General features: G+C 50.8%; 1 protein-coding gene across 3 annotated transcripts; it reads left to right on the top strand.

Annotated features, from left to right (window-relative positions):
- The first annotated feature begins 4,479 nt into the window (after positions 1 to 4,479).
- APBB1 (amyloid beta precursor protein binding family B member 1) lies at positions 4,480 to 27,254 on the top strand. 3 transcript variants are annotated; one of them, XM_037051584.1, is made up of 15 exons: positions 4,480 to 4,583; positions 11,701 to 12,452; positions 18,302 to 18,477; positions 18,577 to 18,633; positions 18,717 to 18,802; positions 18,908 to 18,971; positions 19,417 to 19,566; positions 19,955 to 20,082; positions 20,187 to 20,192; positions 20,467 to 20,581; positions 20,734 to 20,818; positions 21,022 to 21,105; positions 26,156 to 26,271; positions 26,418 to 26,594; positions 26,668 to 27,254. In XM_037051584.1, the coding sequence occupies exons 2-15, from the start codon at positions 11,735 to 11,737 to the stop codon at positions 26,833 to 26,835; spliced, it is 2,130 nt and encodes a 709-aa protein (XP_036907479.1). In that variant the 5' UTR covers positions 4,480 to 4,583; positions 11,701 to 11,734; the 3' UTR covers positions 26,836 to 27,254. The 3 variants fall into 3 exon arrangements, with proteins under 3 accessions (XP_036907479.1, XP_036907478.1, XP_036907480.1); XM_037051583.1 differs by lacking the exon at positions 4,480 to 4,583 and adding an exon at positions 4,862 to 5,026; XM_037051585.1 differs by lacking the exons at positions 4,480 to 4,583; positions 20,187 to 20,192 and adding an exon at positions 4,864 to 5,026.
- The last annotated feature ends 58 nt before the right edge of the window (positions 27,255 to 27,312 follow it).

Genomic DNA, 27,312 nt, shown 5'->3' with positions numbered 1-27,312 from the left:
TAGTACAGGGGAGACTGTAGAAGTGTGGGTGAGTACCAACAGGCAACAACTGCTACATATATTCATAATAACTTTAGGTTGCAAGGGATAAATCCCAATTCAAAGTGGTGTAAACAAAAAAGAAAATTTAATGACTTATGTGACTTCAGGCAGAGGGAATATAGGTGTTAAAGAGATATTAGCAGGCATCTGTCTCTCCACCCCTTAGCTCTGTTTCATTCTCAGGCAGGCTCGTGGTTCCTGGCGGCAAGATGTCTACCAGGCTTACATTCTCCCCGCACCTCTAGTTGCAGGAAAGTTCCTAGATCTGATTTTCACTGGCTCAGATTTGGTCACATGCCTATGTTCTCTGAATTGATCACTTTGATCTAATCATTGGTTAGGCGCCCAGCATTGAAGTGGGTTGTAGAACTTGGGTGATTCCTGTTTGAATGACATAGACTTAGAGCAAAAAGAGGATGTGCTTCAAAGAAAACTGATGTGCTGTTACCAATAAAAGGGCGAATGGATGCTGCACCGATAACAATAACAAAGGCAACAACATGTTCATGACAGGACAACACTTACCTTGTGAGGTTTTTTTTGTTCTCCACCCAATTCTCCTTTCCTTCCTCAGCTTGACTGAAAATACTGACATTACTAGGCATGAAATATCTCAACCTCTTGTCTGCTCACACTTTATTGATTACTCTATTTACACTTCGGTCCTCACCCCTAACTCTTTATCTTATAAAGTGTCCCCCTTTTCTCACGAGTCCTTGATGCCACCTCTTCTCATCTCCAGGGTCTCACTCTGTCTCTCACCTTCTTTTTTCTTTAGTTTCAAATTCACCTTTTCTACTGGTATCTTTTTGTAGTGTATACCCATGTTCAAGTCTATACCATATTTTTTATTTTATTTTTTAAAGATGTTATTTATTTCTTTTTAGAGAGATGGAAGAGAGGGAGAGAAACATTATTGTTTCTAGTCATTGTGTGGTTGCCTCTCGCATGCCCCCACGGGGGACCTGGCCTGCAACCCAGGCCTGTGCCCTGACTGGGAATTGAACCAGTGACCCTTTGGTTTACAGGCCGGCACTCAATCCACTGAGCCACCAGTCAGGGCTATGCCATACTTTTTAAAAAGATGAACCAGAATCTTTAACTGCATATCACCTTCCAGCTACTGCCAATTCTCTCTTCTAAATTGCTCTAAAGGGGGTTCTGCACTTACTTATTCTATTTCCTTGTTTCCATTTGCTCCACTCTGCATCCTGGCTTCTGCCTCCATTTTCTGCTCACATTTCTGATCACTTGATGGGTTTCCATGACCTTCATGTCACCAAATTCAAAGGATACTTTTTTGCCTTGACCTCATTGAAAATCTTTGCTGCATTTGATGCTGTTGACCACTTCTTTCTCCTTGAAAAATTTTCTTCCCTGGGATTTCTTCCATGACTACTCTTTCCTGATTCTCCTCTTAGTCTGTTTCTTCTCAGCTTTCTTCTTGGCCTTCTTTTCCTCTGCTGGCTCCCCAAAAATAGGCATTTCAAGAGTTTAGTCCTCAATCCTTTTCTCTCCCTATATGCTCTTCCTGGGAATGTGTTAGAATAGTCCTGTTGAAGAATGGTGTTAAGGAAGTCCTTGCCAGACCTAGCATCTGACTTATGAATTCCACTCCATGTAATATGTGGGAAGACTTTATTCCTTATAGATTTTCCAAATGATAACAACTACCCAGAAGAAACAGGGTTTATTATATCAACTATAAAACATTACAGTATCCAAGCAGTGCTTACATGTAATGGTAGAAAAGACTATCAACACTCTATTAGGTGTCGTTGGTGCTAACAGAGACAAAAGCTCCATTCTTTCATATATAGGTGACTTGGGTGCCTGGTGATTCACAAAGCCAGTGCTCTCGATAAGTCACTCTGGATAGATTTACTTCTAATTCAATTTTTTTGATAGCTCCAAGGTAATAATTTTAATAGATTGCTGCCTGAGACCCACACTGGTTAGAACCACACCTAGCATCTGAGGTGGTTCATAGGATATTGTTTGTTCCTAGGCCACTGAGAACATTAAATGGGGAGAGAGATGCAATAATGAAAATATGGATGAAAGGCACAAGTTGAATCCCCATTGATCAGGAGGTTTTGCAGACCAAGAAGGAGATAAAGGATTCAGGAAGACTGTGTGGGTCAAACTGCACAGTGTGTGAACTGCACATTTTCCTTTCTGCATGTTAGCTAATCAGATGCCTCTCCCCACCCTCACCATCCTACCCGTGTGCCTCTGGTTACCTGAAGAAATTTCTCTGGATACTGCAGCCCTCCTGCCTAACGGAACTGCGAAGACAAATATTCTAGTGGGCTGTTTGTAAACTGATGATATTTCTGGATTTTTTTTATTTTCACTGAGGACATGCTAATTGATTTTAGAGAAAGGGGAAGGGAGGGAGAAAAAGTGGGAGAGAAACATCAGTGCAAGAGAGAAACATTGATTGGTTGCCCTTCATACACACCCCAACTGGGAGACTGAACCCACAATTGAGGCATGTGCCCTGGCCAGAAATAGAACCCATGACCTTTTGGTTTGTGGGACAGTGCCCAACCAGCTAAGTCACATTGGCCAGGGCTGGATTTTTTTTTTAGTCACTCAAGGAGAAATCTGGAAGTCATCCTGTCCTTCCTACTTCCATAGCTAATCAATCCATTCATCACTAATATCTGTGAATTCTACCTCTTGTTTATTAAACTCATGCAATTTTCTCCACCCCTACTCCTATAGCTATAGTCATCTCCCATTTAGACTACATCAGTTACTTCCTAACTGGTCCCCACACTGCCAATTTTGCTCTCTTCCTACCTATTATCCACTTAGAAGTGATCTTTTAACATGTGAAGACGAACATGCTACTCCCCTGACTCAAGTCCTTTGATGTTTTCCCATTGCCCTTGACATAAAGTCCAGACTCCTTAGTGTGCCAGTACAAGGCCTTCCTTGATTTGGCACCCGCTGCCTTTCCAGCTTGTCGTACGCCATTCGTCTCCACTATCGCCCACATTGGCCTTCTTGTGTTTCTTCTCCTTTGACTTAGACTAATTTTCTATTGTCTTGTCTGACCCCTCCCTCCATCACCCCATTCCCCTCACATAAGTGCCACTTCCTTATGCAAGGCCTTCCCAAACCTTTTTGGGTCAAATTTAGTTCACTCACATAGCATCCTACACATCTTCTTCAACATACTCATTACATTCTAATTACATATTTAATGTCGCTCTCCCATTATTCTAGCTTCCAAAGGGTAAGGGCTGAATTTCCTTTCTTTCTTTATGTGTTCCCAGCACCAAGGACAGTGCTCACACATTAATACTTATTTGTTGAAAGAGAACAAATGAATGAGGACACCTTTCTTCTTCTGGGTAACTCTTGCTCATCTTTCAAGGGCCAGTGTCAGAGGTTATATCCTCCAGCTGTGTTAGTCAAATCTGATTCATCTTTGGATCTCTAGGGTCTAGCTTGGGACCTGGTACATAATTCACATATCATAGGTATTTGTCAAATCATAATAAATTCTTGGCCAGGAGTTGATAATTGTTGAAACTTAGTGATGGGTATATGAGGGGTTATTGCACTGTTCTATCTGCTTTTATATATATTTGAAACTTTCCACAATAAAAGTTAAAATATTTATATGTTTATCTCAAGTCAAGTGAAAGTATAGTCAGAGATGATCTTGAGGCTTCTGGCTTAAGCAAAACAGTAGACGGTGGTGCCATTCACTGGGATGGATGAAGCGGAGCTGTATCCAGTGCGCATGTGCACTGGGTATCTTGGGGAGGGTTTTCTCTTCAGTGAAAGTTCTTGGAAGGCCAAGAACGGGGATGAAAGAATGAACTGCAATGTGAACATCTTTGGTTTTAATTACCTTGAGGGCATTCCCCAGTCAGTTATGCAATCGTTACAGGCTACAGTAAATTAAAATCTCTGCCTTAAAGCAATGGGCCATGAGGTTTCGGGATGGTCACATCCCCCCTCATGATCTGTGATGGCCTCGGGACATTGATCTCACTGACCACTGCCCAGGGAGTCTGCAGTAAATATTGTGCCCCACCACTACTTCCTTCACATTTTTCATCCACATTCTTCCCTTCCTCTTTCCTGTTGTTGTTGTTGCTTTTAATTTCTACGGGGAACGATTTCTTGACATCTGTGAGCCCTTGGTGTCACAGCTTTACATTGGGCAGCAAGGGTAGGGTGACAAGAAACATCTGGTTCCAGTCTGATTTCACCACCTTGCGACTGTAAGCAAGTCGCTTTACCTTTCTGAATCTCAGCATTTGCCCCTGAAAAGTTAGGATGACACTGGCGACTTCAGTTCTGTAGATGACAGAACTGACGCGAGGATTTATGCAGGCAAGGGCTTTAACTCCGAGCCTGGCACAGTGTAAGCGGTCAATAAGTAGGAGCTATTATTATCGCCAGCGCTGAGTCCTCATCGGCTGCCCACCAGGACGGAGGGAGCGCCGCCTGTCGCAAGAGCGGAGCAGGCTGTCTCTTCAGAGCCTCCCGGGCCAAAGGCGCTTCGCTCCAACCCGGTGGGTGCGTGGCCGGCGGGGGTGCGGGGCAGGGCCCTCGGCCACGCAGGAATGAGTCCGGGGCCCCGGGTGGAGGGCGGCGCCGGGATGGGGAGCGGTGGGATCCGCAGAGGCGGGAGCTGCGCTTCGGCGCTCCGGAACCGAGCGCAGGGAGAGAGGCTGGAGAGGGGATTGGGCCTTGGGTTCACCGGGCCGGAGGGTCGCGTAGGGTGGGGCCTCCCGGACGCCCCGGCCGGGACCGCCCAGAGGAGCTCGCGCTCGCGCGCTCGGACCAAGATGGCGCCCCTCCCCCCACACTGCCCGCGCGCTCCGCAGATCGGCGCGCGGCCCCGCGGCCCGCGCGCTCCTGGGCGGGGGATGTTGTGATGGAGAAGCTGCCGCGGAGCTGCAGCCCCGTAGCCTGAGCCGCCTCCGCCACCTGGGCCTGGGGCCTCCCCGAGCAGGTAGGAACTGTCCTGGCCCGGGCCCAGCCCCGGCGGCCAGATTTCAGCCCCCAGCGGCCCGCGGACCCTGCAGCCCCTTTTTCCTCCTCAGCCCCGATCCCCGGCCAGGCCCCATCCCCACGGGCGGTTCTTTCACTGTGCGCATTCCCAGCATCTCCTATACTCCCCTTGTAGACTCCACCTAGGTCCTCAAGTCCTCCCTCCCTGACCTTTACCTCCTGCCTCTCCGGGATGAATGGGGGCGATATAGGGGACGGGGAGCCAGCAGCTATGGGGGGGATGGCGAATGGGGGAGGGGAGGTAAAGGGCTGGGAAGGGGACACAGGGTGAGGTAGGGAGAGGCTGCAGGTTTTCCTGCAGGTCCCAGGCCTGGAATCTGTCAAGCCGCATTCTGTCGCCCACAGCGACCAAGAAGTGTGCCCTGGGGCCGAATGTGTCCCCAGCTCAGACAGGAGGCCTAGCACTCACAGAAGCACTCATTAGGATCCGTTTTCCCCACTGCCAGTTGAGAGGTTATTCCCAGTATATCTTGAATCTGCCTGTTTGTTTGTTTTGCATTTCCAGACCCTCTGGTAGTGTTCAGCTCTCTCCACTCTTCAAAGCTCAAACCTTGTCTACACTGGCTATGTTCATTTCCTCACTTCCCATTCATCCTTAAAACGGCTTGGTTTGGTCCTCTGTCTCTCACCCACTAAAACTGCTTAAGCCAAGGTCACTGGAGGCCGCCATGTGGCCAACTCCAATGCCACTTTTCCTGTTCTCCTCCTTTACCTTTTTACAGTGTTTTGTGGTGTGTGCCAACTCTCCTTGAAGCGTTTTCCTAGTTTCTCTTTGGGCATTGTCTGCTCCTTCTTAATCTCATTTGCTTCCTCTTTCTTCCTTTAGATGTTGGTGAGGCTCTTAGTTCTGTCCTTCGCTATCTTCTCTCACTCTGCACTTTCTCTTGGGTATTCTCCCAAGGGTTCACACACACATGCTGGTGACCCCCACATTTATAGACCCCTTTCCTGAACTGCAGATTCAACCTCTAACTGCCCTCACAATATCCACTTGGAAGTCCGACAGAAATTCCAAACCTACGCAAATGCACCCTGATTATCTTCCCTATGTTCCCTCTCTACCCTTCTTCCAAGTTTGTTGTTCATTTAACTCTCAGAAATGTCTACTTCCTAATCAGTTACCCAGGCTAGAATCCTGGGCAACATTCTAGATTAACCTCTATTCCTCACCCTCCACATCTGATGTCCCCAGGCTCTGTCACATCCACTACCTAAATGTTTTTCAAATCCATTCATTTCCCTCCATCCCCATTGCTACCCAACTTAATCTAGGCTACAACCTTTTTTTTCATTGACTACTCTGATAGTATACTCCCCTCCCTTAACTACTCTTAACACAGTGTGATCCTTTTAAAAAATGCATCTATCTGATCACTTATTCATTCAACAAATGAATGAATAAGTTCTTTGGGTACCTAATATATACCAGATACTATGTTAGGCACTGAAGACATAATTATGAGCAGAATAGACTGGGTCCTTGTCCCATGGAGCTGACAATCTGGTGGTGGAGGGATTAGATAAGAATAAAATTACCTATGTAATAAATCCTGTGAAGGAAATGTGAGTGGTGTCTTGGGAACACACAAGAGCACAAGCTAAATTGGTCTGGTAGGTAGGGAGAGTGGGTCAAGGAAGGCTTCTCTGAAAACATGACTGATAAGAGTTAGGCTGAAGGTAGGGGAAGCAGATTCTAGGCGTAAGGGAAAGTAACATGTAAACACCTTGCGGAAGGAGTCAACATGATGTTTTTGAGGAATTAAAGAAGGCCAGTGAGGCTGGAGAGCAGAGTGCCAAGGCTGGAGAGGAAGGCAGGGACCAGATTGAGGAGGACAATTGAGACCATGTTACAAATTTTGGCCTTAAGGTCTTTGTTCTTGATGCCGGTTATTGATGGTAGTGGGTATGGAGAGTAGATCAAATCTAGAAATGTTTTCAGAGAGAAAATTGTATCTGGGGATGGATTGAATATGGGGAGAAAGGGAGAAGGAAGTGTCAAGGATGGTATCCTTACTTCTGGTTTGTACAACAGGATGGTTGATCATACCATTTCATAAGCCAGGATCTTGAAAGAGGACCCATTGGGGTGGGCAAAGGAAACATGAATGGCTATGTTAGTTTGAGATTCTTTTGAGACATCCAAGTGGAGATGTTGAATAGGAAGAAATGTACATGTCTGGAGCTCAGATGAGGGGTCTGATGGAGGTATAAATTTGGAAGTCATCTGTGTACAAGGGGTAGCTAAAGCTGTGGGCATGAATGAATACCTACGTCAAATAGCAGGTGAGAAGGACAAAAGGGCATAAGAACAAGCCATTAGAAACTGCGGCTGGTAGAAGGAGGTGAGCCAGCAAAGAAGTCTAAGAAGCCACCAGACAGAAACTAGAGTGTAGGAAGAAAATCAGGAGGTGTAGCACGTGGAAGCCATGGATGGAAGTTGAATAAGAGATTCATGGTATCGAATGTGCAGGGAATCCAACCGAGGTGAGGATTGTGAGTGTCTGTTGGATTAATGACATAGCGGTCGTGTTGACCTTGGTTAGAACTGCTACAGAATTGTGTTGGGAATGGAGGCAGGATTGGAAAGGGTTGAGAAGTGAGTGTGAGGTGAGGGAATGGCGGGTGGGGGCAGGGGTGTGTGGAAGAGAAAGAGCAGCAAGTGGCCCTGGAGGAGGGGTGTTGGGACAAAAAAAGATGGTTTTTAAGTTGGAGGATAGTGGATCCCATTGAGAAGGAGAGGGTGATTATATAGAAAAGAAAATGCATAAACAGTGGTATAAAATTCCTGGAAAGGAATGAAGGGAGGGACCCAAATGGTAGGTGAAGCAATTGGTTTTAGGAAAGAGAGAAAAGGATAGGTCCTGAAGTCAGCAAGTTTGTACATTTGAGGACATTCTTGACTGATGGCCTCCATTTCTCCTGTGGAGTAGGAGTGGGTGGCTATCCTCTGAGAGGGTGGGGAAGTGCAGGGGGTGGTCAAAGGAGAGTTGTGTTATATTTTGGCTAAAAAAGCCCTTCTTCGGGAAGGTCTTTGCTGATGTCTAGACTAGAGTAAGCTTCAGGATCCTGTAGCACTCTGTTTCTCCCCCACCATAATACTCAATCATTTATTCAACAAATAGGGAGTGTTTTAGGTGCTATTCTAGACACTGGCGTGACAATGAATTGTATGAGTTGTTCAATGACTGTTTCATCGCTAAACTGAGTTCCATTGGGGAGAAACCATTTCTTTACTATGCGTCATTCCCCATGCTATGCACAGTGCCTGGCTTATAGTAAGCTGCCAGGTTAGGAGACCCTTGACCTTGAGCAGGATTTCCCCCTCCACTGTGGTCTGATATTAGCTTCTTCAGGCTTAGTGGCCACTCTTAGTTTTTGCCCTGAACTCCCTGCTCAGCTCCCTGCCTTGAGCCAGAATCCATTTGGCTGTTTTCCTCCTTTGTGGCTCCAGGTGTGGATAGCCACAGTGAGAGGGAAGAGGTTGGATTGTGTGCCTTCTGAGGATACTGGGCAGCTGGTCATCCTTTGATCTCAAAGACAGTGTGGTCACCATCACCTCAGAACTTCCCATTCCTCCCCCAAGACTTTCTGCCCTGGTGACCAGAGATGAACAGGGCTGCCCTGAAGCCAGCCTGGCTTTTCACTGTCCCAGCCTCACAGTGTGTCTGCCCTTCCCAGAGCACACTTCCAAGTGCTGAGGAAGTGGGTTCCAGCCTGACCTCTGCAAGACCTGGCTCCCTACACCACTGCTTCAGGGAAGGGCTTGTCATGAGCTGACAGAGTCTCGGGTCTTCTGCCTCCTGAAACTCATGGAGGTGCCACTCTTGGACAGAGTGAGAGCCAGGATGTCCAATAAAGCCAACATCCTCACTCTTTTTCCCCCTATATCTCAGCCCACACCTGTCTGTTAACCCAGGCCCATCTTACTTTCTTCTTGGGGACCCTTAGTCATTCTCCAGCACCCTCTCTGCACCCCACTGCCCATCCACAGCTCATGGGGCTACACAAGCCTGTCTTAGTGTCTCTTCCCAATGAATTTTGAGCATGCTTGTTCCTCTCACCCCGTCTGTCCCATCCACTCCCCTTTCTGCCCACACTGAGGGCCTGCTCTGTGGCAGGTGCACAGTGCACTCCCATTGTTGGTGAGAATGTGAAGTTCTGATAGGATGTAGTCCAGGGTGTCATGAGGCACAAAGGAGGGAGTGGTCACTGGAGGTCAGAGAGAAAGGACTGAGCAGGAAAGACTGCTTAGCAGCTGTGACCACTGAGCCAAGTTTTGAAACATGAAGCAGAGGTTCTCACGGAGGGAGACAGAATTCCAAAGCTGAGGGCAAACATAGAGCCAGGGCTGTGAGAGTGTGACATGTTCTAGAATCCACCACACTCCATGTGGCTGGAGTGTCAGGTGTGAAGGAGGCAGGGAGAAGGACGTGGTCTGAGAGGTCACCAACTTTGGCCCATGAGGCTCTTGGTGTCCTGCTAATGAGCATGCATGTTATCCTATAGGCAGCGGTGAGCCATCCAGTTTTTTGAACTGAGGAATTACACAATCTGGTTTCCATTTTTGGAAGACTACTGTGATTTTGGGTAGAGGTAGAGCTGTTTATTTTTCTCATTTGTGCCAGTGACCACAAATTTTCTCATTGCCCAGGTGGAGCCATGCTGAGCAGACCGTCAGTAACACATGAGGCAGACACAGATAGAAACCTTTTTCCTTTAGTTCACAGATGTGTGCATAGCATTGTGCTAGAGTCTGAGGAGCTAGAAGGGAGAAAAAGGCGAGCTATGGCTCCTGCCTCAGGACCACCACACCTGAGAGACGGCACAGCCTTGCTTGGCAGCCGGAAACACCTCACTGGAAGCTGTGCTCCGAGCTCAGCACTACTGTGAGGCAGCAGAGAGAACTGGGGTAGAGGGTCAGGGAGTGAAACAACTTCTTAATGTGAACAGGAAGACAGAACTCTCAGAGAAATTCAGGATAAAGAACTGTACTGTGGGAGTCAGAGAGAAAGGTGGGCATTTAGGGGGGCAGTCAGTGAGGGAGAGTTGTGTTGGGGGAGGGCTCAAGTAGGAAGAGAGAATCTGAGTGATAGTATCAGGGAAGGGGAGGGTACCATGGTAGGGGCTGAGAGAGAATTGGGAAGTGGTCGATCAGGGAGTGTGACCTGTGATGTGGGGGGCCAGTGAGAGTCCAGTGAGCAAGCACTTTATAGTGGGGTCAGGGAGGGAGAGCAGCCCAATAGTGGGAGGTCAGGGAGGATGGAATGGGGGCTTGAGGGTGAGGGTCACTCGGCGGTGGGGCTGGAAGGACAAGTAGGTGGACAAGGCGATTCTTGAAGTGCTTGCGGGGAGGGAGGAGAGGGTCCGAGGGGACAGGATGGATGGGCTGTCACTGTGGAGGAAGAGGTCCCCTCAGCTAACGGGCAGGTGGAGTTTGGTTGGGGCACCCTGGGCACTGGTTGAGACACAGTAGCAGGATCAAAGTGTGTTTTCTGAAACTGGCAGAGGAGATGCTGAAACGGGGCCTGGAGGAAATGGGAGGACACATTCCTGTGTTGATGCAGCAACTATTTATTGAGGTCCTTTTCTGTGCCAGGACTGTATTAAGCTCTAGGAATACTGCACTGAAAAAAAAAAGAGACGAATTCAGCACCGCATGGAATGGAAATTATTGTCATGAGGAGACAATGATTTTTAAAAAGCAGTAATAATAGTAGTAGTAATAACAATAGCTTGTCAGATGGTGCTCAGTGCTAAAGAATATTTGGGGATTGCTGAGGGGGGCATAGTGCCCTGAAGTTTTAAAAGGGTATTTAGGAAGGTCTCCATGAGAAGGTGATATTTGGGCAAAGACCTGAAGGATTGGAGGGTCCAAGTCAAAGGCTCCTGCTGTGACCCAGGCTTGGGTTAATATAGTGGCTGGCATAGTGACTGGTGCCTGAGTTGAGTTACTCTATAGAAACAATCACCAAAGCCTAGGTTCAGCTGGCCAAAGGAGCCATGAATTTGAGTCAGCCAAGGCCCTTCCTTTGTGACTTGCCTTCCCAGGGCCCTGTCCTGAGGGCCAGGTCTGCAGCTCTTTCCTGTCCTCACAGTCCCTAGTCGGGCGGTGGGTGTGGGGCTGGTTGAGCCCAGCCAGGGGAACTCAGTGGTGGGACTGTGGATAGCTGTGTGGCAGGAGGAAGGGGGCAGTCAGTGTCCAGTGTCCGGAACACATGAGCCAGGCCCACGTCAGCTGTGTCCCTGGCACACGAAGCTCCAGTTGGATGAGCTGGGGGTGGGGATGCACAGAGAGTCATTGTGTGAAGGCTCAGCTGTTGGGATTGAGGGAAAAGCAGGGGTTGGTTGTGCTCTCCTAGGAAGCTCAGGGCTGGGGATTTGGGGATGAGGTGGACTATGGGTCTGGGCCTAGCCTGCATTAGGGATGGTGGTGATGGGGGACAGGAGTCAAGCTCAGTCATGCTCATGTAAAAATAGCTCACAGGACCCAGAGCACTGTGTGCTGGCCCACCAGGTGTAAGGGAGCTGAGAAGGTGTGGGTGCAGCCCTGGGGCAGAGGCAGGAGTGCTGCTGTCCAGACCCGGAGGCTAAATGTGGTCTTCTCTTTCTCCCCAGCCCCTACCCCTTGCCCTGCGGATCTTCCAAGGCCATGTCTGTTCCATCATCACTGAGCCAGTCGGCCATTAATGCTAACAGCCACGGAGGCCCTGCCCTGAGCTTACCCCTGCCCCTGCACGCTGCCCACAACCAGCTGCTCAACGCCAAGCTGCAGGCCACGGCTGTGGGACCCAAAGACTTGCGCAGTGCCATGGGGGAGGGTGGTGGACCTGAGCCGGGCCCTGCCAATGCCAAGTGGCTAAAGGAGGGCCAGAACCAGCTCCGGCGGGCTGCCACGGCCCACCGTGACCAGAACCGAAATGTGACCTTGACCCTGGCAGAGGAGGCCAGTCAGGAGCCTGAGATGGCACCCTTGGGCCCCAAAGGCCTGATGCACCTGTACTCTGAGCTGGAGCTTTCTGCCCACAATGCGGCCAACCGAGGGCTTCGAGGACCTGGCCTGATCATCAGCACCCAGGATCAGGGGCCAGATGAGGGAGAGGAGAAGGCGGCAGGGGAAGCCGAGGAAGATGATGAGGAAGAAGACGAGGAGGAAGAGGAGGACTTATCTTCTCCCCCAGGGCTGCCTGAGCCACTGGAGAGTGTGGAGGGGCCCCCTGGACCCCAGGCTCTTGCAGATGGTCCCCGGGAACACAGCAAGAGTGCCAGCCTCCTGTTTGGCATGCGGAACAGTGCGGCCAGTGATGAGGACTCAAGCTGGGCTACCTTATCCCAGGGCAGCCCCTCCTATGGCTCCCCGGAGGACACAGGTACCTTGTGGAGGTTGACATGGGGAATGCGGGAGGGCGAGAGGACAGAGGGCAAGCTTCCCCAGGGCCAGTCTGGGCGGGAGCCACAGAACATGTGCCCTCAGCAGGCCATGCCCAGGGTTCCCTGAAGGAAACCATTTCTACCTTCAGAGGGTACTTGAAAAAGTTGGTCATTCTATCATTATGCATACCCTGATGGACAGTGGGGTAGGTCTGTTTATGGGGCATTTACTAGGTACTAGCCGTGTGTTTGGAACTATCATAATTAATCTTCACAATGCTATGAGGTAGATACCTCATATTATGCCCATATTATGCCTCATACCTCACGGTATTATGCCCATATCGTGAATGGAAAAAAGAGGCCTGGAGAGATTCAGTGGCTTTCCCAAAATCGCAGAGAGTCTGAGATCAGAGTAGAACTGAGATCCAAACCAGGTCTGAGTCCAGACCTGAGCTGTGGGCCCGTGTTAGCCTGCCGTTGCGCACAGCAGGAAGAACCGAGACACCTTGGGCCAGATTTTAACAGGTCAGCTCTGGAGGGAGCAGCAGCACCTCCCCACAGAGGCCTATTCGGGAGCCGTGTGCCACATGCTGGGCACTGCAAGGCTCCTGTTTTGAATCCTTTGTATCAGGAATAGGATATTGATACAAACGTTCGGAAACAAAGGGACGATAAACATATGCTTCTTTGTGAGGTCCGGGGCAGAAGAATAGACATTCAGACTCCAAGGACGAATCATTAAATATGTCCCTTTTAAATAAGTTGAGCCTCCAAATTTGCTAGTATCCTGTAGAGGTATGGACAGGGTTGAGAGCACAGGGGAGAGATAATGGGCTATAGCCACAGGCTGGGCGTTTGGTTGATGCGATGCGGGTGTAAAGAAAGATTAGGAGATTAGGGAAGACTCCCCCACACCAGGTGGCAAGCACCATAGCCAGACCCCAAACTGTGGAGCCTTTGCGGGGAGCATGTAGTTCAGATGAGCTGAGGGCAGCACACTGTCTCCTTTCAACACTCTTTCTGTAGACACTTTTAAACATATACAAAAGTAGAGAGAATCATGAACCTTATTTACCTATTACCCAGTTTCAATGATTAGCAATACCTGCCTCATCTTGACACCTCTCTACTCCCACCTACTCCTGGACCCCAGCCTAGGTCATTTTGAAGCAAACATCCTTATTCATAAATGTTTTCCCAAACATTTCTAAGAGGTTAAACTCTTTAAATTAAAATATATATATATATATATTAAAGAGAGGGAAAGGGAGGGAGGAACAAGAGAGAGAGAGAAACATCAAGGTGATCTGTTGCCTTTCTCATGTGCCCTGACTGGGGACAGAACCCGCAACCCAGGCTTGTACCCCGGCTGGGAATTGAACCAGTGACATTTCAGTCTGTGAGGTGATGCCCAACCAACTGAGCCACACTGGCAGAGTTGAGATAAAATTCTTAAAAAATTCACACTATCATAATCATGTCTATAAAAGTTTAACAATAATTCCTTAGTGTCTTCATACATTTTCCCAGTTGTCTAGTAAATGTCCTTCTCTACCCTTTAAAAAGGTTTTATTGTTTGAATCAATATGCAAATAGGTCCTGACCTTTTGCAAATAGGTCCTGGTTGATATGTCTCTTAAAGTTTGTTTTGATCTCTGTGTTATCCCTCCATCTCTGTCTTTATTTTTGCTTGTAGTTGGTTTTTAATTGAAGCCACTGTGATGTTTGCCCTGGTCTTCCATGGTCGGATTCACACATTCTCTCCCTATAGTGGTGCTGAACAGGTTCCCCTTCCCCTGAATTGCCTGTAAATTGGTAGTGAGTTTGAGAGCCTTGATCAGATTCAGATTTGAGAGTTTTGCATTTTGTTTTTTCAAGATCACATTGTAGGTGGTACTGGGTCCTTCTATCGAAGGCCAAGTCTCTCTGTTTTGTGATGCTAGTGGCCTTCGATGGTCATTGCCTGGACCCCTTTAAAGGGAACAGCTGCTGGTCCAGTCCAGTTTGTTTCTCACAGGGCTGGGCTTGGGAAGATGTAGTCTCAATGGAGCCAGTTTGTGTAACTTTTCAAGGGAAACTGAAAACTAGATACTTGTGTAAACTCCCAATTTCTAAACATGAACAGCCAATTCTGTTTTTTATTTATTTATTTATTTTATATATCACTAACCTTTTGTTTCTTTTTTAAAAAGATTTTACTTACTTATTTATTTGAGAGAGGGGGAGGGAGGGAGAAAGAGAGAGAGAAACATCAATGTGTGCTTGCCTCTCTCATGGCTCCCACTGGGGACCTGGCCCACAACCCAGGCATGTGCCCTGACTGGGAATCGAACTGGTGACGCTTTGATTCGCAGTCTGCACTCAATCCACTGAGCTATACTAGCCATGGCCCAATTCTGTTTTTTAAGAGCACCTTGTAAGCCACACACAATCAATCTGAGGATTTTGCCAGTCTGCCGGTTGCTGGTCTGCAACCTCTGCCTGAGGGGTGTGAGCCAGAGGCTAAATAATGGAGGACCTGGTTGTTCAGGGGCTCCTGGGATGACTGCTGTGGTGCCACACCTGTGAACCTTTTGGAAGCAGGAGGGTGGAACTGCTGGAGACCCAAGAAGGGTACGCCAGGCATGGGCAGTGACCTTGGAGGCTGTGGAAATTGAGGGCAGTGGTGTGGGGCCGGCCTAAGGAAGGGCTCACTCTTTTGTGTTTGTATTATTACCATAACCATGAAGACAACACAGTAGGTCTAGACTCTGTAGGAATGGGCTAGAATTGTGCAAAAATTATTTTTAATGTATTTTTAAAGATTTTATGTATTTACTTTTAGAGGGAGGAAAAGGGAGGGAGAAAGAGAGGAAGAGAAACATCAGTGTGTGAGAGAAACATCAGTTGGTTGCCTCTTGCATGGCCCCAACTGGGGACCTGGCCTGCAACTCAGGCATGTACCGTGACTGGGAATCGAACTGGAGACCCTTCAGTTTGCAGGTCAGCGCTCAATCCGCTGAGCCACACCAGCCAGGGCCAAAAATTATTTTATTATTCCCACTTAAAGATCTCCACAAAGTTGTTGACTGAATATGTAAGTGCATGAATGAATGAATGAATGGACTTGACTACCGGTATCGGTACTCTGTGCCAGACCTTGTCCTAAGGGCTGGAAATGCATACTGTAGGGGACAGGTGTCACTGCCCCCATGGCACTCCTAGTCTAGTGGGGAGTCAGACATACACAGGCAGTTAGAACCAGCACGATGCACTCCGGGGTCGGGGAGGTGCTGGTGGGGTGCCTGACCCTGCCTGTATTTGTGTTTGGCGGCAGTGGGGTGGGCTAGTTTAGAGAAGTGACCTTTGCACTGATGCCTGAAGGAGGAGTTGGTAATAGCCAGGCAAGGATAGAGGGGAGGGAAGCTGGGCTTGGAGAGGATGAGGGGCATGCCCCAAGCAGGGAGAAAGAGAAGGGGTTTGAAGATGGTCAAAGATAGGCTAAGAGGCAGGTTAGGGGCTCCTGATAGGCAAGGAGATGACAAGAGTATTAAACTGGAGAGTAACTTCATTAGTTGAGCATTTCAGAACAATCATCCAGACTGTGGTGTGCAGCCCGGACTGGAGGAGACTAGACTAGAGGGAGACCGCTGCGAAGCTGTCACAATGATCCAGGTAAGAAATATTAGTAGCCTGGGTTATGGTAGTGGCTTGGAGGTAGGTAGTGCTTGGAGGAGATGTGCCAAGCTCCAGAAGGGCCTCCCAGATGGTCAGGGCAGGAGAGTGGCCCCTCCAGGCCAGATCGGAAGGAAGAAGCTCTTTAAAGCAGGAAGGTACAGGCTGATAGAGATGGCAGATGGATTGGTGTGTGTGACTCAGTCCGAAGACGGTGAATTGGTCCTCAGATTTAAGAGGTGTATGGCCTTCATAAAGAAGAGTGTGGCCGTGGAGGGCACGGCTGCCCTAGGTGCTGATGAGCCCAGAAGGCAATGGAAGGTATCTGGGGAAGAGCAGGCATTTCAGTTCCTTAGGGCCTGAGGTAAGGGAGGGTGGGTGAGAAGAGGTGGTTATGGCTGTCTAGAAGGCTGGAGGGGCAGGAAGAGCCCCCTCCTCTGTGGGCCCACCTCATTTTGAGGTGAGGGTGGTGAGGTGCCTGCCTAAATAACTCACCTCAGGTGTGCAGCCACCTTGAGGTAACCACGCCCACTCCCAGCCCCTCTGTGCCTGGTTGCTCAGCAGCCCTGGTCTGGGGACTGCTCGTCCCTCGGTGCTGCCTCTTGGACCAGTCAGGATTCCTGGTTTCCCTGGTAACGTGAAGCACGTCAGCAGTCTGGGCGCTCCCAACCGGCCCTAGTGCTGCGGGTTGCCGAGGAGACGCTGCAGCCTAGCTGGTCCCTGGCAGGTGAGGGGGTTGGTACTGGGAAGCCCCAAGCCCAGCCCCAAGATTGCTGGGGCCCAGAACCTCAAGGCCCAATCTCAGACGTAGACTGTTGGGCAAGTTCTGCGGAGGGGAGGCAGCCCCCAGAGCCTTGAAGCCACGCCCTGATTGTGCTGAGAGCTCCAGGCTTGCAGGGCCCCAGGTGGCTGGGCTATTTCCCAAGGGGCTGAGCCTCCCTGTGTCCTTAAGACAGGGCTTGATTGTGGCCCTGAGGTGACCACTGTGGGGTAGGGTGGCATGGAGATTCGGGATTGGGGGAGGGGAGCCAGGATTAAAAAGAAGAGATGTGAGTGAGAAGGGCTGGGGTCTCAGGAGCACCCTCCCTCCTCACCCCAAGGAGATCTCCTCCCATGGTGGTCCTGGCCCCTCCCTAGTGAGCTCCAGGCGGAGGAGGATCTTGCCAGGCGGGCGCTCTGCCCTGGTGAGAAGGGGGTGGGATGAGCTTTTCTCTGCAGCCCAGCACCAGGCTGTGAGCCCAGCTGGCTGGGCTGGAGGGGCTGTGAGGAGGGAGGGCGGAGGCAGGAGGGGCTGGGAACGAGCGCCATGTTCTCCCAGGACTTTTTCCTGGCCATCATCCTGCAGGACAGCAGCCCAGGTGAGGGATGGTGCGGGGCTGGGCATGGTGCAGGTTGGGGCTGGCAGGGAGGGCAGAGGCGGAAGAGATGTGAGCCGGACTGTAGGGCTAGAGTGGTGTCGGCTGGGGGAGGAGGGGTGTATGTCACAAGTGCTCCATGTGCGAGCATGTGCACAAAATGTTTGCCTGCATCTTAAGGGTCAAGGTGTGAGTGTCTGTGGGGTCCACACACATGTGGCAGAGGTGGATGTATGTTGTGTGTCTGCATGTGCACTCACTGTGTGGTACCTGCACATGTGTTGGAGGTCATTGTGTGTGTGGTCCCTGTGTGTGGGCAGGGTTGGTATATATAGTTGTGTGTGCACACACCCCTGTGTATGGTGTCTGCATTAGTGTATGGCTGGAGTTGGTGTGTGTGTGTTTGCCCATTTTCTCTGTGCACATACCATTGTGTTTGTGGTGGCTGCACAGGTGTGTGGTAGGGTTTTGAGTGTCTGTACACATGTGTGTGCAGGAGCTGGTAATGGTGTACATCTAAGATACAGATATGTATGACAGAAGGTCATTTGGGGTCATCTAACCTCCCTCCCTTCTCTCCGCCTTCCTCCTTCCCTGCGTGTGGACACATCAGCCATGGGCAGGGCCCAGGAGGAGGCCTGAGCCATGTTCCCTGCTGGCAGCCCCCTGTGTGGTGACTCCAGACTGTAGGCTTTAGGAGGAATTGGGAAGCATGTTATACTGGAGCCCTGCTTCCACCCCTCTTCCACTGTGGAGCCTTAGGGAGGGGACTGGGCATAAGTCCCCGCTGTCCCCTTTTTGGGTGGGCAGACTCTCACCAAGCCTCCACCTCGCAGATTCCTTCTGGAACCCTAACGCCTTCGAGACGGATTCCGACTTGCCGGCTGGATGGATGAGAGTTCAGGACACCTCAGGGACTTACTACTGGCACATCCCGACAGGGACCACCCAGTGGGAGCCCCCTGGCAGGGCCTCCCCCTCCCAGGGGAGCAGCCCCCGAGAGGAGTCCCAGGTAAGCCTCACAGGCCTGTTGCATTTTAACTGGGGTACAGGGGTGGTGTTGCTGAAGCAAGACAAGCTGCCCACTCACCCCTCCCTTCCCCCCTCCTAGCTCACCTGGACAGGCTTTGCTCACAGAGAAGGCTATGAGGATGGAGAATTTTGGAAGGTGAGTGGGGGGACCTGCTTCACAATGGGGGAACTGCAGAAGGGGCATGATTTTGGCCCTGACTCCTCTTTCTTCTTCCCAAGGATGAACCCAGTGAGGAAGCACCAATGGATTTGGGATTGAAGGACCCTGAGGAGGGGACACTGCCCTTCCCTGCTCAGAGCCTCAGGTGAGGGGGAAGGCTCAGTGCAGTGGGCTGGCACTAAGTGGGATGAGTCTCTTTGGAAGGGGCCTTGACAGAGCTCCTGTACCAAGTGTTACCATCTACCTCCAGCCCAGAGCCATTGCCCCAAGAGGAGGAGAAGCTGCCCCAAAGGAATGCCAACCCGGGGATCAAGGTTTGTGTGCAACCGTCACCCACGCCCCGGGCTGGGGCCCCTCTGGTGCAGGAGAGCCCCTTGTGTCATGTCCTGGGGGGCATCTCTGGTCTCATTATAGCTCCCCGGGTCCTCAGTGAGGAGCTCTTACAATCTCAGCACAGACCCCTGTGTCTGGGCTGGAGGCCCTTCAGTTTTTAATGCAACCAGTGGCCTGACAGGGGTCCCTTCCAAGCTTGGCTCCGATGCTTCCTTGTACTAGCAGGGGTCTCCTCTGAGACCATCACTCCTCCTGCCAACTATGTGCTGTTTGGGGAGCTTCTCAGTCTTGGCTTAGAACACCCACCTACCACATTCTGAGTCAGGGACTCTCTGGTCTCAGCAAAGCCCCCTGTGTCCTGTTTTGACACTCCTCCAGTTGCAACCCAGACCCTCTACCCCCCACCCCCTCTTCTGTGTCTGGCAGTGTTTTGCTGTGCGCTCCCTTGGCTGGGTGGAGATGACCGAGGAGGAGCTGGCCCCTGGACGCAGCAGTGTGGCTGTCAACAACTGCATCCGTCAGCTCTGCTACCACAAAAACAATCTGCACGACCCCATGTCTGGGGGCTGGGGGGAGGTGAGGGCCCCAGCTGGTGGGGTGTGGTGAGGGGTGTGGTGTGGTGGAGAAGTGAAGGAAAGAAAGTGTGAGAGATAAGAGAGCTGAGCTGCCCAAGCAAGGGCTGGGGGAGGGAGGCGTTGACCACCCCAAGTGACAGCCCTGTGAAATGGATATGTGACACCTGGTTGGGACCTTGGGAGGTGGTTGTCTTGCCAGGAGGGGGAGGATAAAAGGAGGAAGTGATGACAGGTGTGACCTCTACTCAAGTGCAGCCTGCAGGGTGGGTGATCTGACACCCAAGCAAGGGTCTCAGAGCTGTGGCTGACCTCCTCTGAGCTGGAGGTGGCAGAGCTCAGCCACCTTCTCAGCTGGGGCACCAATGAGTGCCTGCTTCCTGGGCCTGCAGGGAAAGGATCTGCTGCTGCAGCTGGAGGATGAGACGCTAAAGCTGGTGGAGCCACAGAGTCAGGCCCTGCTGCACACCCAGCCCATCGTCAGCATTCGCGTGTGGGGCGTCGGGCGGGACAGTGGAAGGTGGGCGCAGAGCCTGGGGCCCTAGGGTGGGGGCTCTTCCAGCAGCCAGAGTGGGCCCTCTTCCCTGACTCTGTTCTTTGCCTCTCTTGTGCTGCCGGACCCAGAGAGAGGTACTGTGCCTATTTACCTCCTCCCTCCTCCCATACCTGGACCCGATGCCTCAGAGCACCCCGGTTCCTTTGTTCTTCCCTGCCCCTTCCTGCCCGCTGTGCTTGCCCATTCTCCCCCACCTCGACATGCTTGCCTCTCTATCCTCCAGCCAGAGGCAGTACCCACAGGACACCATCTGAGGGCAGAAGCCCTGGAGGAGGGTGTGGGTGTGGTGGGAACGAGGCTCAGCAGTGGATGGCACTGGGAGACACTGAGGTGCCCCTCCATCAACAGGGACTTTGCCTACGTAGCTCGTGATAAACTGACCCAGATGCTCAAGTGCCACGTGTTTCGCTGTGAGGCACCCGCCAAGAACATCGCCACCAGCCTGCATGAGATCTGCTCTAAGGCACGATCCGCCTGCTCCCTGGATTCCCTGCCACCTTTGGTCTACAAGGGTCTACAAGGCTGTGGGTGGGGTCACTGGGTGCGGGGGGTCCAGGGCAAGGAAGCCCTAACAGACCCTCCCTCATTACTTTCTTCCTCTCCTCCCTTCCTCAGATTATGGCTGAACGGCGCAATGCCCGCTGTTTGGTAAATGGACTCTCCCTGGACCACTCTAAACTTGTAGACGTCCCTTTCCAAGGTCAGTGTCATAACCCCTCCGTGTCCAGCTCAGCTTTGTTGACAAAGGTAGAGTGACCTAAAAAGAGACATGAGTGGAGGGACTTTGGTTAAAGGGAGGAAGGGGGAAAGTTTGGAAGTAAGGCCTTGGCTGGAATGTCCAACTCGTACCCTGGTGGTAGGAACTGGGGGTGAGCAAGATTGACCTCTTCTTCTTCCCCACAGTGGAATTCCCAGCACCTAAGAATGAGTTGGTGCAAAAGTTCCAAGTCTATTACCTGGGGAATGTTCCTGTTGCTAAACCTGTTGGTATGTATGTTCTTCACTCAGGCACCACTGCCTTGATTCCAAAGCTCTGCTCCCACACTCTGCCTTCCAATGCCTCTTTTACCAGACTTTTCTCATGTTTGATGTCACCCTGTCCTTCAAAATGCATCCCACCTCCCGTATGTCTGTCCCAGCTACAGTCTGTGTCCTGTGTATCATGGCAGTTGACATACCTTTACTGAGTGTGAACCAGTGAACCAGGCACATAGGGAGACCCACTCCTGAATCCTGCAGAGAAGCTTTGATTACATTGGAAGGCAGGTCTTAGATGATCGGAGACACCGGCCGCAGCTGGGAGTGGGACTTGGTATTACAGCACCAACTCCGGACTGTGGGCATCTACAGAGGAGGCAGTGAGCGTAATTGCCACATGCTTCGTTGCTGATAAAGTTCTTCCTTGTGTGTTATGTCATTTGATTCTTGGAGACCCTATGAGGTTGTGATTCTGATAATTCCCATTTTATAGATACGAAAATTGAAGGTAGAGACTATCTGATTTATATTTGCAGTACATTCACAGCACCTGTTATTCATTTGTTCATTGACTTAGCAAATGCCCTATGAAGCCTGCCGCATGCCAGGTCCTGGGAGAACAGTGGCCATAGTCTTGCTTTCATGAAGGTTACAGTAGAAAACAGGAACTAGTCAAATCACACAAATAAATGTATAATTATAGATTAAGTTATTCATTGAAAGAAAGTAGCAGGGTGCTATGAAACTATGTAACAGAGAAACCTCATATAGTCCAGGGAGTCAGAAGAGACTTACTTGAGAAAAGTGACATTTGAACTGAGATAAAAAATGAAGAGGAACTAATGTGGTAATGTGGAGGGAGGGAGGAGTCAGGCAGAGGAAGATTGTTCCAGGCACAAGGAAGGGTATGTGTGGTGGCCCAGAGCAGACGATGCTTCGGCGCTTCAGAGGCACTGAGGAGGGGAGCGCAGTGCCGGATGCGGCGGGGAGCTGAGCAGTGCTCAGACCGCGTGGAATCTTCAGGCCTTGTTAACCATTTGTTCTTCATCCCAAGACCAGCAAGGAGCTCTGGGAGTGTTTTTAGGAGTGCTCTCAGCATAATCAGATTTGAATTTTGTAAAGCTTACTTTGTCTTTACCACACCAGGTAGAATGTTCAGTAGGTGGAAGTGGATGTAGAGAACTCAGGAGGATCTTGCAGTAATGGTGGCCAGTACAGAGAGATTCTTGGACTCTGATAGAAATGAAAAGGAGTGTGTTGATTCAAGAGATATTTAGACAGGTGGCCAAAAAAGAGAGAGACAGAGACCCATTTAGACAATTGAAGTCAATAATAAGTCTTGGTGATTGATGACTGTGGAGTGAGGGACAGAGGCATGAAGGGTCACTCCTGGCCTCCTGGCTTTTGAACTGAATGGAGAGCAGTGCCATTCTGTAAAGGTGGACCCTGGAAGAGGCCAGTTTTGGGTTGTCGATTGTGAGTTCAATTTTAAACATGTAGAGTTTGAGCCCTGGCCAGTGTGGCTCAGCTGGTTGGAGCATTGTCCCTTAAACCAAAAAGTCATGGTTCGATTCCTGGTCAGGGCACATGCCTAGGTTATGGGTTCAGTCCCCATACAGGAGACAACTGATCAATACACTCGCTCTCTCTATCTGTCCTCCAGCCCCCTAGCCCTTCTTCTCTCTCTGGAACACATAAATAAACAAAAACATGCAGAATCTGAGGTGGCTTGGGGAAGCTGAGTGGCACACTGAAGTAGGCAGCTGGATTCAGACGAGAGGCCAGAGATACAACTGTGGGCATCACTGGGTTATAGAGGAGGTCAAGGCCACGAGTGTGGGGGAAACTGACCCCTGACAGTGGGCAGCCTGCTGTGAAAAGGGAAATGAGCCTGGGCCTAGCCTGGAGGCCCTCCAACATTTAATGGATGGTGGAAGAAGGTGAAACTGACAAGGATAGTGAGAGCAGGAGAGTTCAGAGGAAAAAGGACTGTTTCAAGAAGTGGTTGGGTGTCATGTCCAAAGGCTCTTAGGAAGGCCTCAGCCATGTTTGGTGCATGGTTAAACAAGCAAATGCGACTTGCCTTAGATGACATAGTCAGGGGATGGTAGTCCTAGGACTCAAACCCTGGTCATCTTCAGTTCTTTCCTCTTCCCCAGAAACCATGCTGACTCTAATAATCGGCATCTTAACATTTAATGAGTGAAACCTTCTTACAAAGGGTAGGGATTCAGCTGGAGTTCGAAAGAGAGCTGAATTGGCAGCGGGTGGCTGTTCCAGCTGGATCCGATAGGACCGCTGCAGACGTGCAGCTGGAGGGGAGAGAAGGACGTGGAGGGAGTGGGAAGGAGGCTCGGCCGCCCCCTGCGCCTTCGCTCTCATTCCCTTCTCTGTCCCACCCTCAGCTTTGAAACCCTCGTTGCCCCTCCCGGCTATTACCCCTCCCCCTATACTCATCCCCCATAGGTTCTCACTACAATCATCTGTCTGCAACCCTCTGTTGCCTGTGATGAAGTGTCTGCTGCGATGGAGCTGGTTCTTTCACAGTAGTAGGCTCTAAGCTCCCTTCTTACTTTATGTTCTGCTCCCTTTTCTTCTTTTTTAAATTCATTGATTTGAGAGAGAGAGAGAGAAACACGGATTTGCTGTTCCACTGACTTACGCACTTACTGGTTAATTCTTCCATGTGCCTCGGCAAGAGGTGGAACCTGCAGCCCTGGCGTGCTGAGATGGCGCGCTAACAAACTGAGCTACCCTGCCAGGGCTGTCTGCTCCCTTTTAAACTCCAGGGGTTTAACACTGGCTCCTGCTAAAGCTCCAATATTCATTCACTCAACAAGCAACTACTGACTGCCTGGTTTGTGCCAGCCACACTTCCAGGTTCTTGGTATATGTTAATGACAAAACCAACAAAGATTCTTGCTTTCAGGTATCTGACACACTAGCCAGGAGAGACAAACAGTAAAATAAGTTGTGTAGTATGCTGGAAGGCAATAGCTGATAGAAAGAAAACATGGGCAGAAGGATAAGGAGGGTAGGGAGTGTGGGACTCAGAGTTAGGGTGCAGGTTTCAGTCCTGAGTTGCTGCCAACGCAGGCTTTTTCCAGGCCCTGTTCTTCCACTTCTTCCCACCACCTCCTGGCTGATCCTCCCCACGCTGTGAGACCAGGTCCCACCCTCACAGCCCCATCTGCTTCTTAAGCAGTTTGACTTTGATGTCTCATCCACAGCTCATCATCTTTGAGACTTTCTATTGACTGTCCTCAATGTCATAAACATCACAGCTCTCTGCGGTCTCACCTGGCCCACCTGCCCCAACTTGCATTGTTGCCCTTCTGTGGACTGTCAGGTTACTTGGTTATCCCAGTTTGGGTGCATAGGCACAAGTTGCCTCGAGGGTGACTTGGTCGCATTTCTGGAAATCCTTCAGCAGATAAGCCCTGTGCTAGGATTGGCAACATAGAGATGAATGGAACTTGGTTTTTGTCCTCGAGATGGCCAGTTGAATGTGGAAAAGGTTGCCCAGCCATTACAAGATGTTTTGCTAAGAGTTGACCCAGCAACATCCTCTCTCTGCCTTGTGGTGGGCGGGGAAGGCTTCCTGGGCAGGGCCTGGGTGAGCCCTGGAGGATTTGAATCGGGAGTTTCTCAGACAGTCAAGGGGGTAAGGTAAGGTGCACTCCAGACAGAAGCTTATCCCTCAGTGACAGTCTGTGTCCCTCGAGGGCATCCTCTTCTCTCAGTTTGTATTCCCCACCTGCCTTGCAGGGCATTTGCCAAGATGAGATGTTAATAAATGCTCCATAAGTCATTTGAAGCTCCAGGAGCAGTAAAATATGAGGCTTGACAGCTCAGACGAGGCCAGTTTTTAGAGGACTTGCATGCTTGGGAGTTTGGCCTTGATCCAGCCAGAGGTAAGATGAGCCAGGCCCACATTGGGGGAGGACTTTCGAGGATACTGGTCCTCTGGCCAAAAAGAGTCCATGTGTTCTGCTTCTAGTGAGAGCCTGGAAGCACTGAAAGGGGCAGGACGGCCCAGGAGGGGACCACTGAGGTGTGGGATTTTGTGCTGGCGCTGTTCACCCTTAGCTCTTCACTGGAAGGGCGAAGATACCTAGGCCACACAGCCAGTCCTGAGCGGTGCAGGACCTGGAACCCAGCCTCCACCACGCCGTGTGCTACTGCCTGGGTTCTCCGCTAGTGCAAGTGGAAGTGGAGGAAACCATTGTGTTTCAAGGGAAAGCTGATTGATCTAAAAGCCAGGTCCTTGGGTTCCTTGGTCTTTGAACACATTATGGAAATTATCTATGGTTTCTATATAGATAAATTAGATTTATCTATACAGAAACTAAGGTGGCAACTGAGATTTTGACAGCTCTTCTCATTCTGGAAACTAGGAATGTAGAGAAGAGGCAGAGAAAGGCTGGCTAGGAGCCCAGGCTCTGGAAGCAGACTGCCTGTGTTCAGATCCCCGTTCCTCTCTGTGACCTAAGGTTTATTACCTGATTTCTAGGAGCATCTTATCTATAAAACTATGATAAGGGAATCTATTGTGAGATTGTTGTAAGGCACTTAATGATTTAATGCAGTGTGACACAAGAGTAAACATTTCCTCAAATGAGTATCTTAAAAAAAACAAAGGCTGGGTCTCGGGGGAGGACGACGGGCCAAGGAGTTGGTTTGGGAGTTGTTACATGAAGCACAAGGCCTAAAAGTGGAGGAGTAAAATGTGGGGAGGTCAGAGCTTTCTTGTGGGGGAGGAGCGAAGGGTCACTTTGTTTAGGCCACTGCAAGAAGAGACAGAATTGGTGAAGAAAATCGGGGTTAGGATTCAAGATGGAAGAAACCAGAAAAGTGGCAAGTCCCTGAAGCTGAGGAAAGTACCAAGGAAGGGAAACCTGTGCAGCACGGGTGGGGGGTGGGGGCATGCTGTGAGTGGATGAAGTGGGAATGGAGCAAAGGCCCTGGGTTTGACTGGGTAGAGCTGAAATTCTAGGGTAGATTAGGGGTGTCCACTCCTCACTTCCAGTGGTGCCATGCTTGTGTCCATATCTTCTAGGGGTAGACATAATAAACGGGGCCCTGGAGTCTGTCCTGTCCTCCAGTAGCCGTGAGCAGTGGACGCCAAGTCACGTCAGTGTGGCCCCTGCCACCCTCACCATCCTGCATCAGCAGGTAAAGACCTGGGGTAGCAGAAGAAGGCATGGCAGTGCTTTGTCATCAAGGGGAGACGGAGGGTGAGGGCGAGTCGCCCATAAGATGGATGTGCCCAAGAGAACACAGTCTGGCTGTTCCTTACTAACTGGGTTTCCTCCCTGCAGACAGAGGCGGTGCTGGGAGAGTGTCGGGTACGTTTCCTCTCCTTCCTAGCGGTTGGCAGAGATGTCCACACGTTTGCATTCATCATGGCTGCCGGCCCAGCCTCCTTCTGCTGCCACATGTTCTGGTGCGAGCCCAATGCTGCCAGCCTCTCAGAAGCTGTGCAGGCTGCATGCATGGTAAGTGGGTGGGGTGGTGACACTGACCCCAGGTGGGGCAGGCTGGAGAATGACCCCCCCCATCTCTTTGCAGCTCCGCTACCAGAAGTGTCTTGATGCCCGCTCCCAGGCCTCCACATCCTGCCTCCCTGCACCCCCTGCTGAGTCCGTTGCCCGTCGTGTAGGGTGGACTGTCCGCAGGGGTGTTCAGTCGCTGTGGGGCTCCCTCAAGCCCAAACGCCTGGGGGCCCACACCCCCTGAAGCCCTCAGTTCTCTCTCCACCTGCTTGCACTGGGCCCCAGGGAACTCAAGGCTACAGGGCAGGGAGGGGCCCTAGAGGTTATTCTTAGGCCTCAGCCCCAGCCCCCTCCCAAACTGCCCCTCCTCAGTAGCCGGGTTCCCTGCCTAGGGGCTGGAGAGGAAGACCTCTAATCCCTTCAAAGTGACAGTACTGGATTGATGACAGGAGCAACAGGAAGCAAGGCCAGCCCCCCCCTACCCCTCCCCCATCCCCACATTTCAGGTGGAGCAGAAGGAATTCTTCTAAGCCAGGCCCCATCTTTGTGGGGTCCAGCAGGGACAGAAGGAGGGGACCAGCCCAGACGGGGATCCCCTCCCTGCTGCCCCATGGCCCCTCTGCTGTACTGATATCACTAATAAAGTCTGTCTGCCCTGCTGAACCGTGTGACTTCCTGCGTCTGCACCACACCAGCAGCCCCATCACCCTGATCCCTCAGT

Source organism: Sturnira hondurensis, unplaced genomic scaffold, assembly GCF_014824575.4.
Source record: "Sturnira hondurensis isolate 20B ecotype Veracruz unplaced genomic scaffold, ASM1482457v3 Scaffold0007378, whole genome shotgun sequence".
NCBI lineage: Eukaryota > Metazoa > Chordata > Mammalia > Chiroptera > Phyllostomidae > Sturnira > Sturnira hondurensis.
This window is presented reverse-complemented; position numbering and strand designations above follow the sequence as displayed.

What these genes read in the sequence shown, in the direction of transcription:
- APBB1 (XM_037051584.1), top strand. Translation starts at nt 11,735, where the DNA reads ATGTCTGTTCCATCATCACTGAGCCAGTCGGCCATTAATGCTAACAGC. An exon ending in TCCTGTTGCTAAACCTGTTG is followed by an intron (nt 21,106 to 26,155) that starts GTATGTATGTTC and finishes CATATCTTCTAG; the next exon opens with GGGTAGACATAATAAACGGG. An exon ending in TCACCATCCTGCATCAGCAG is followed by an intron (nt 26,272 to 26,417) that starts GTAAAGACCTGG and finishes TCCTCCCTGCAG; the next exon opens with ACAGAGGCGGTGCTGGGAGA.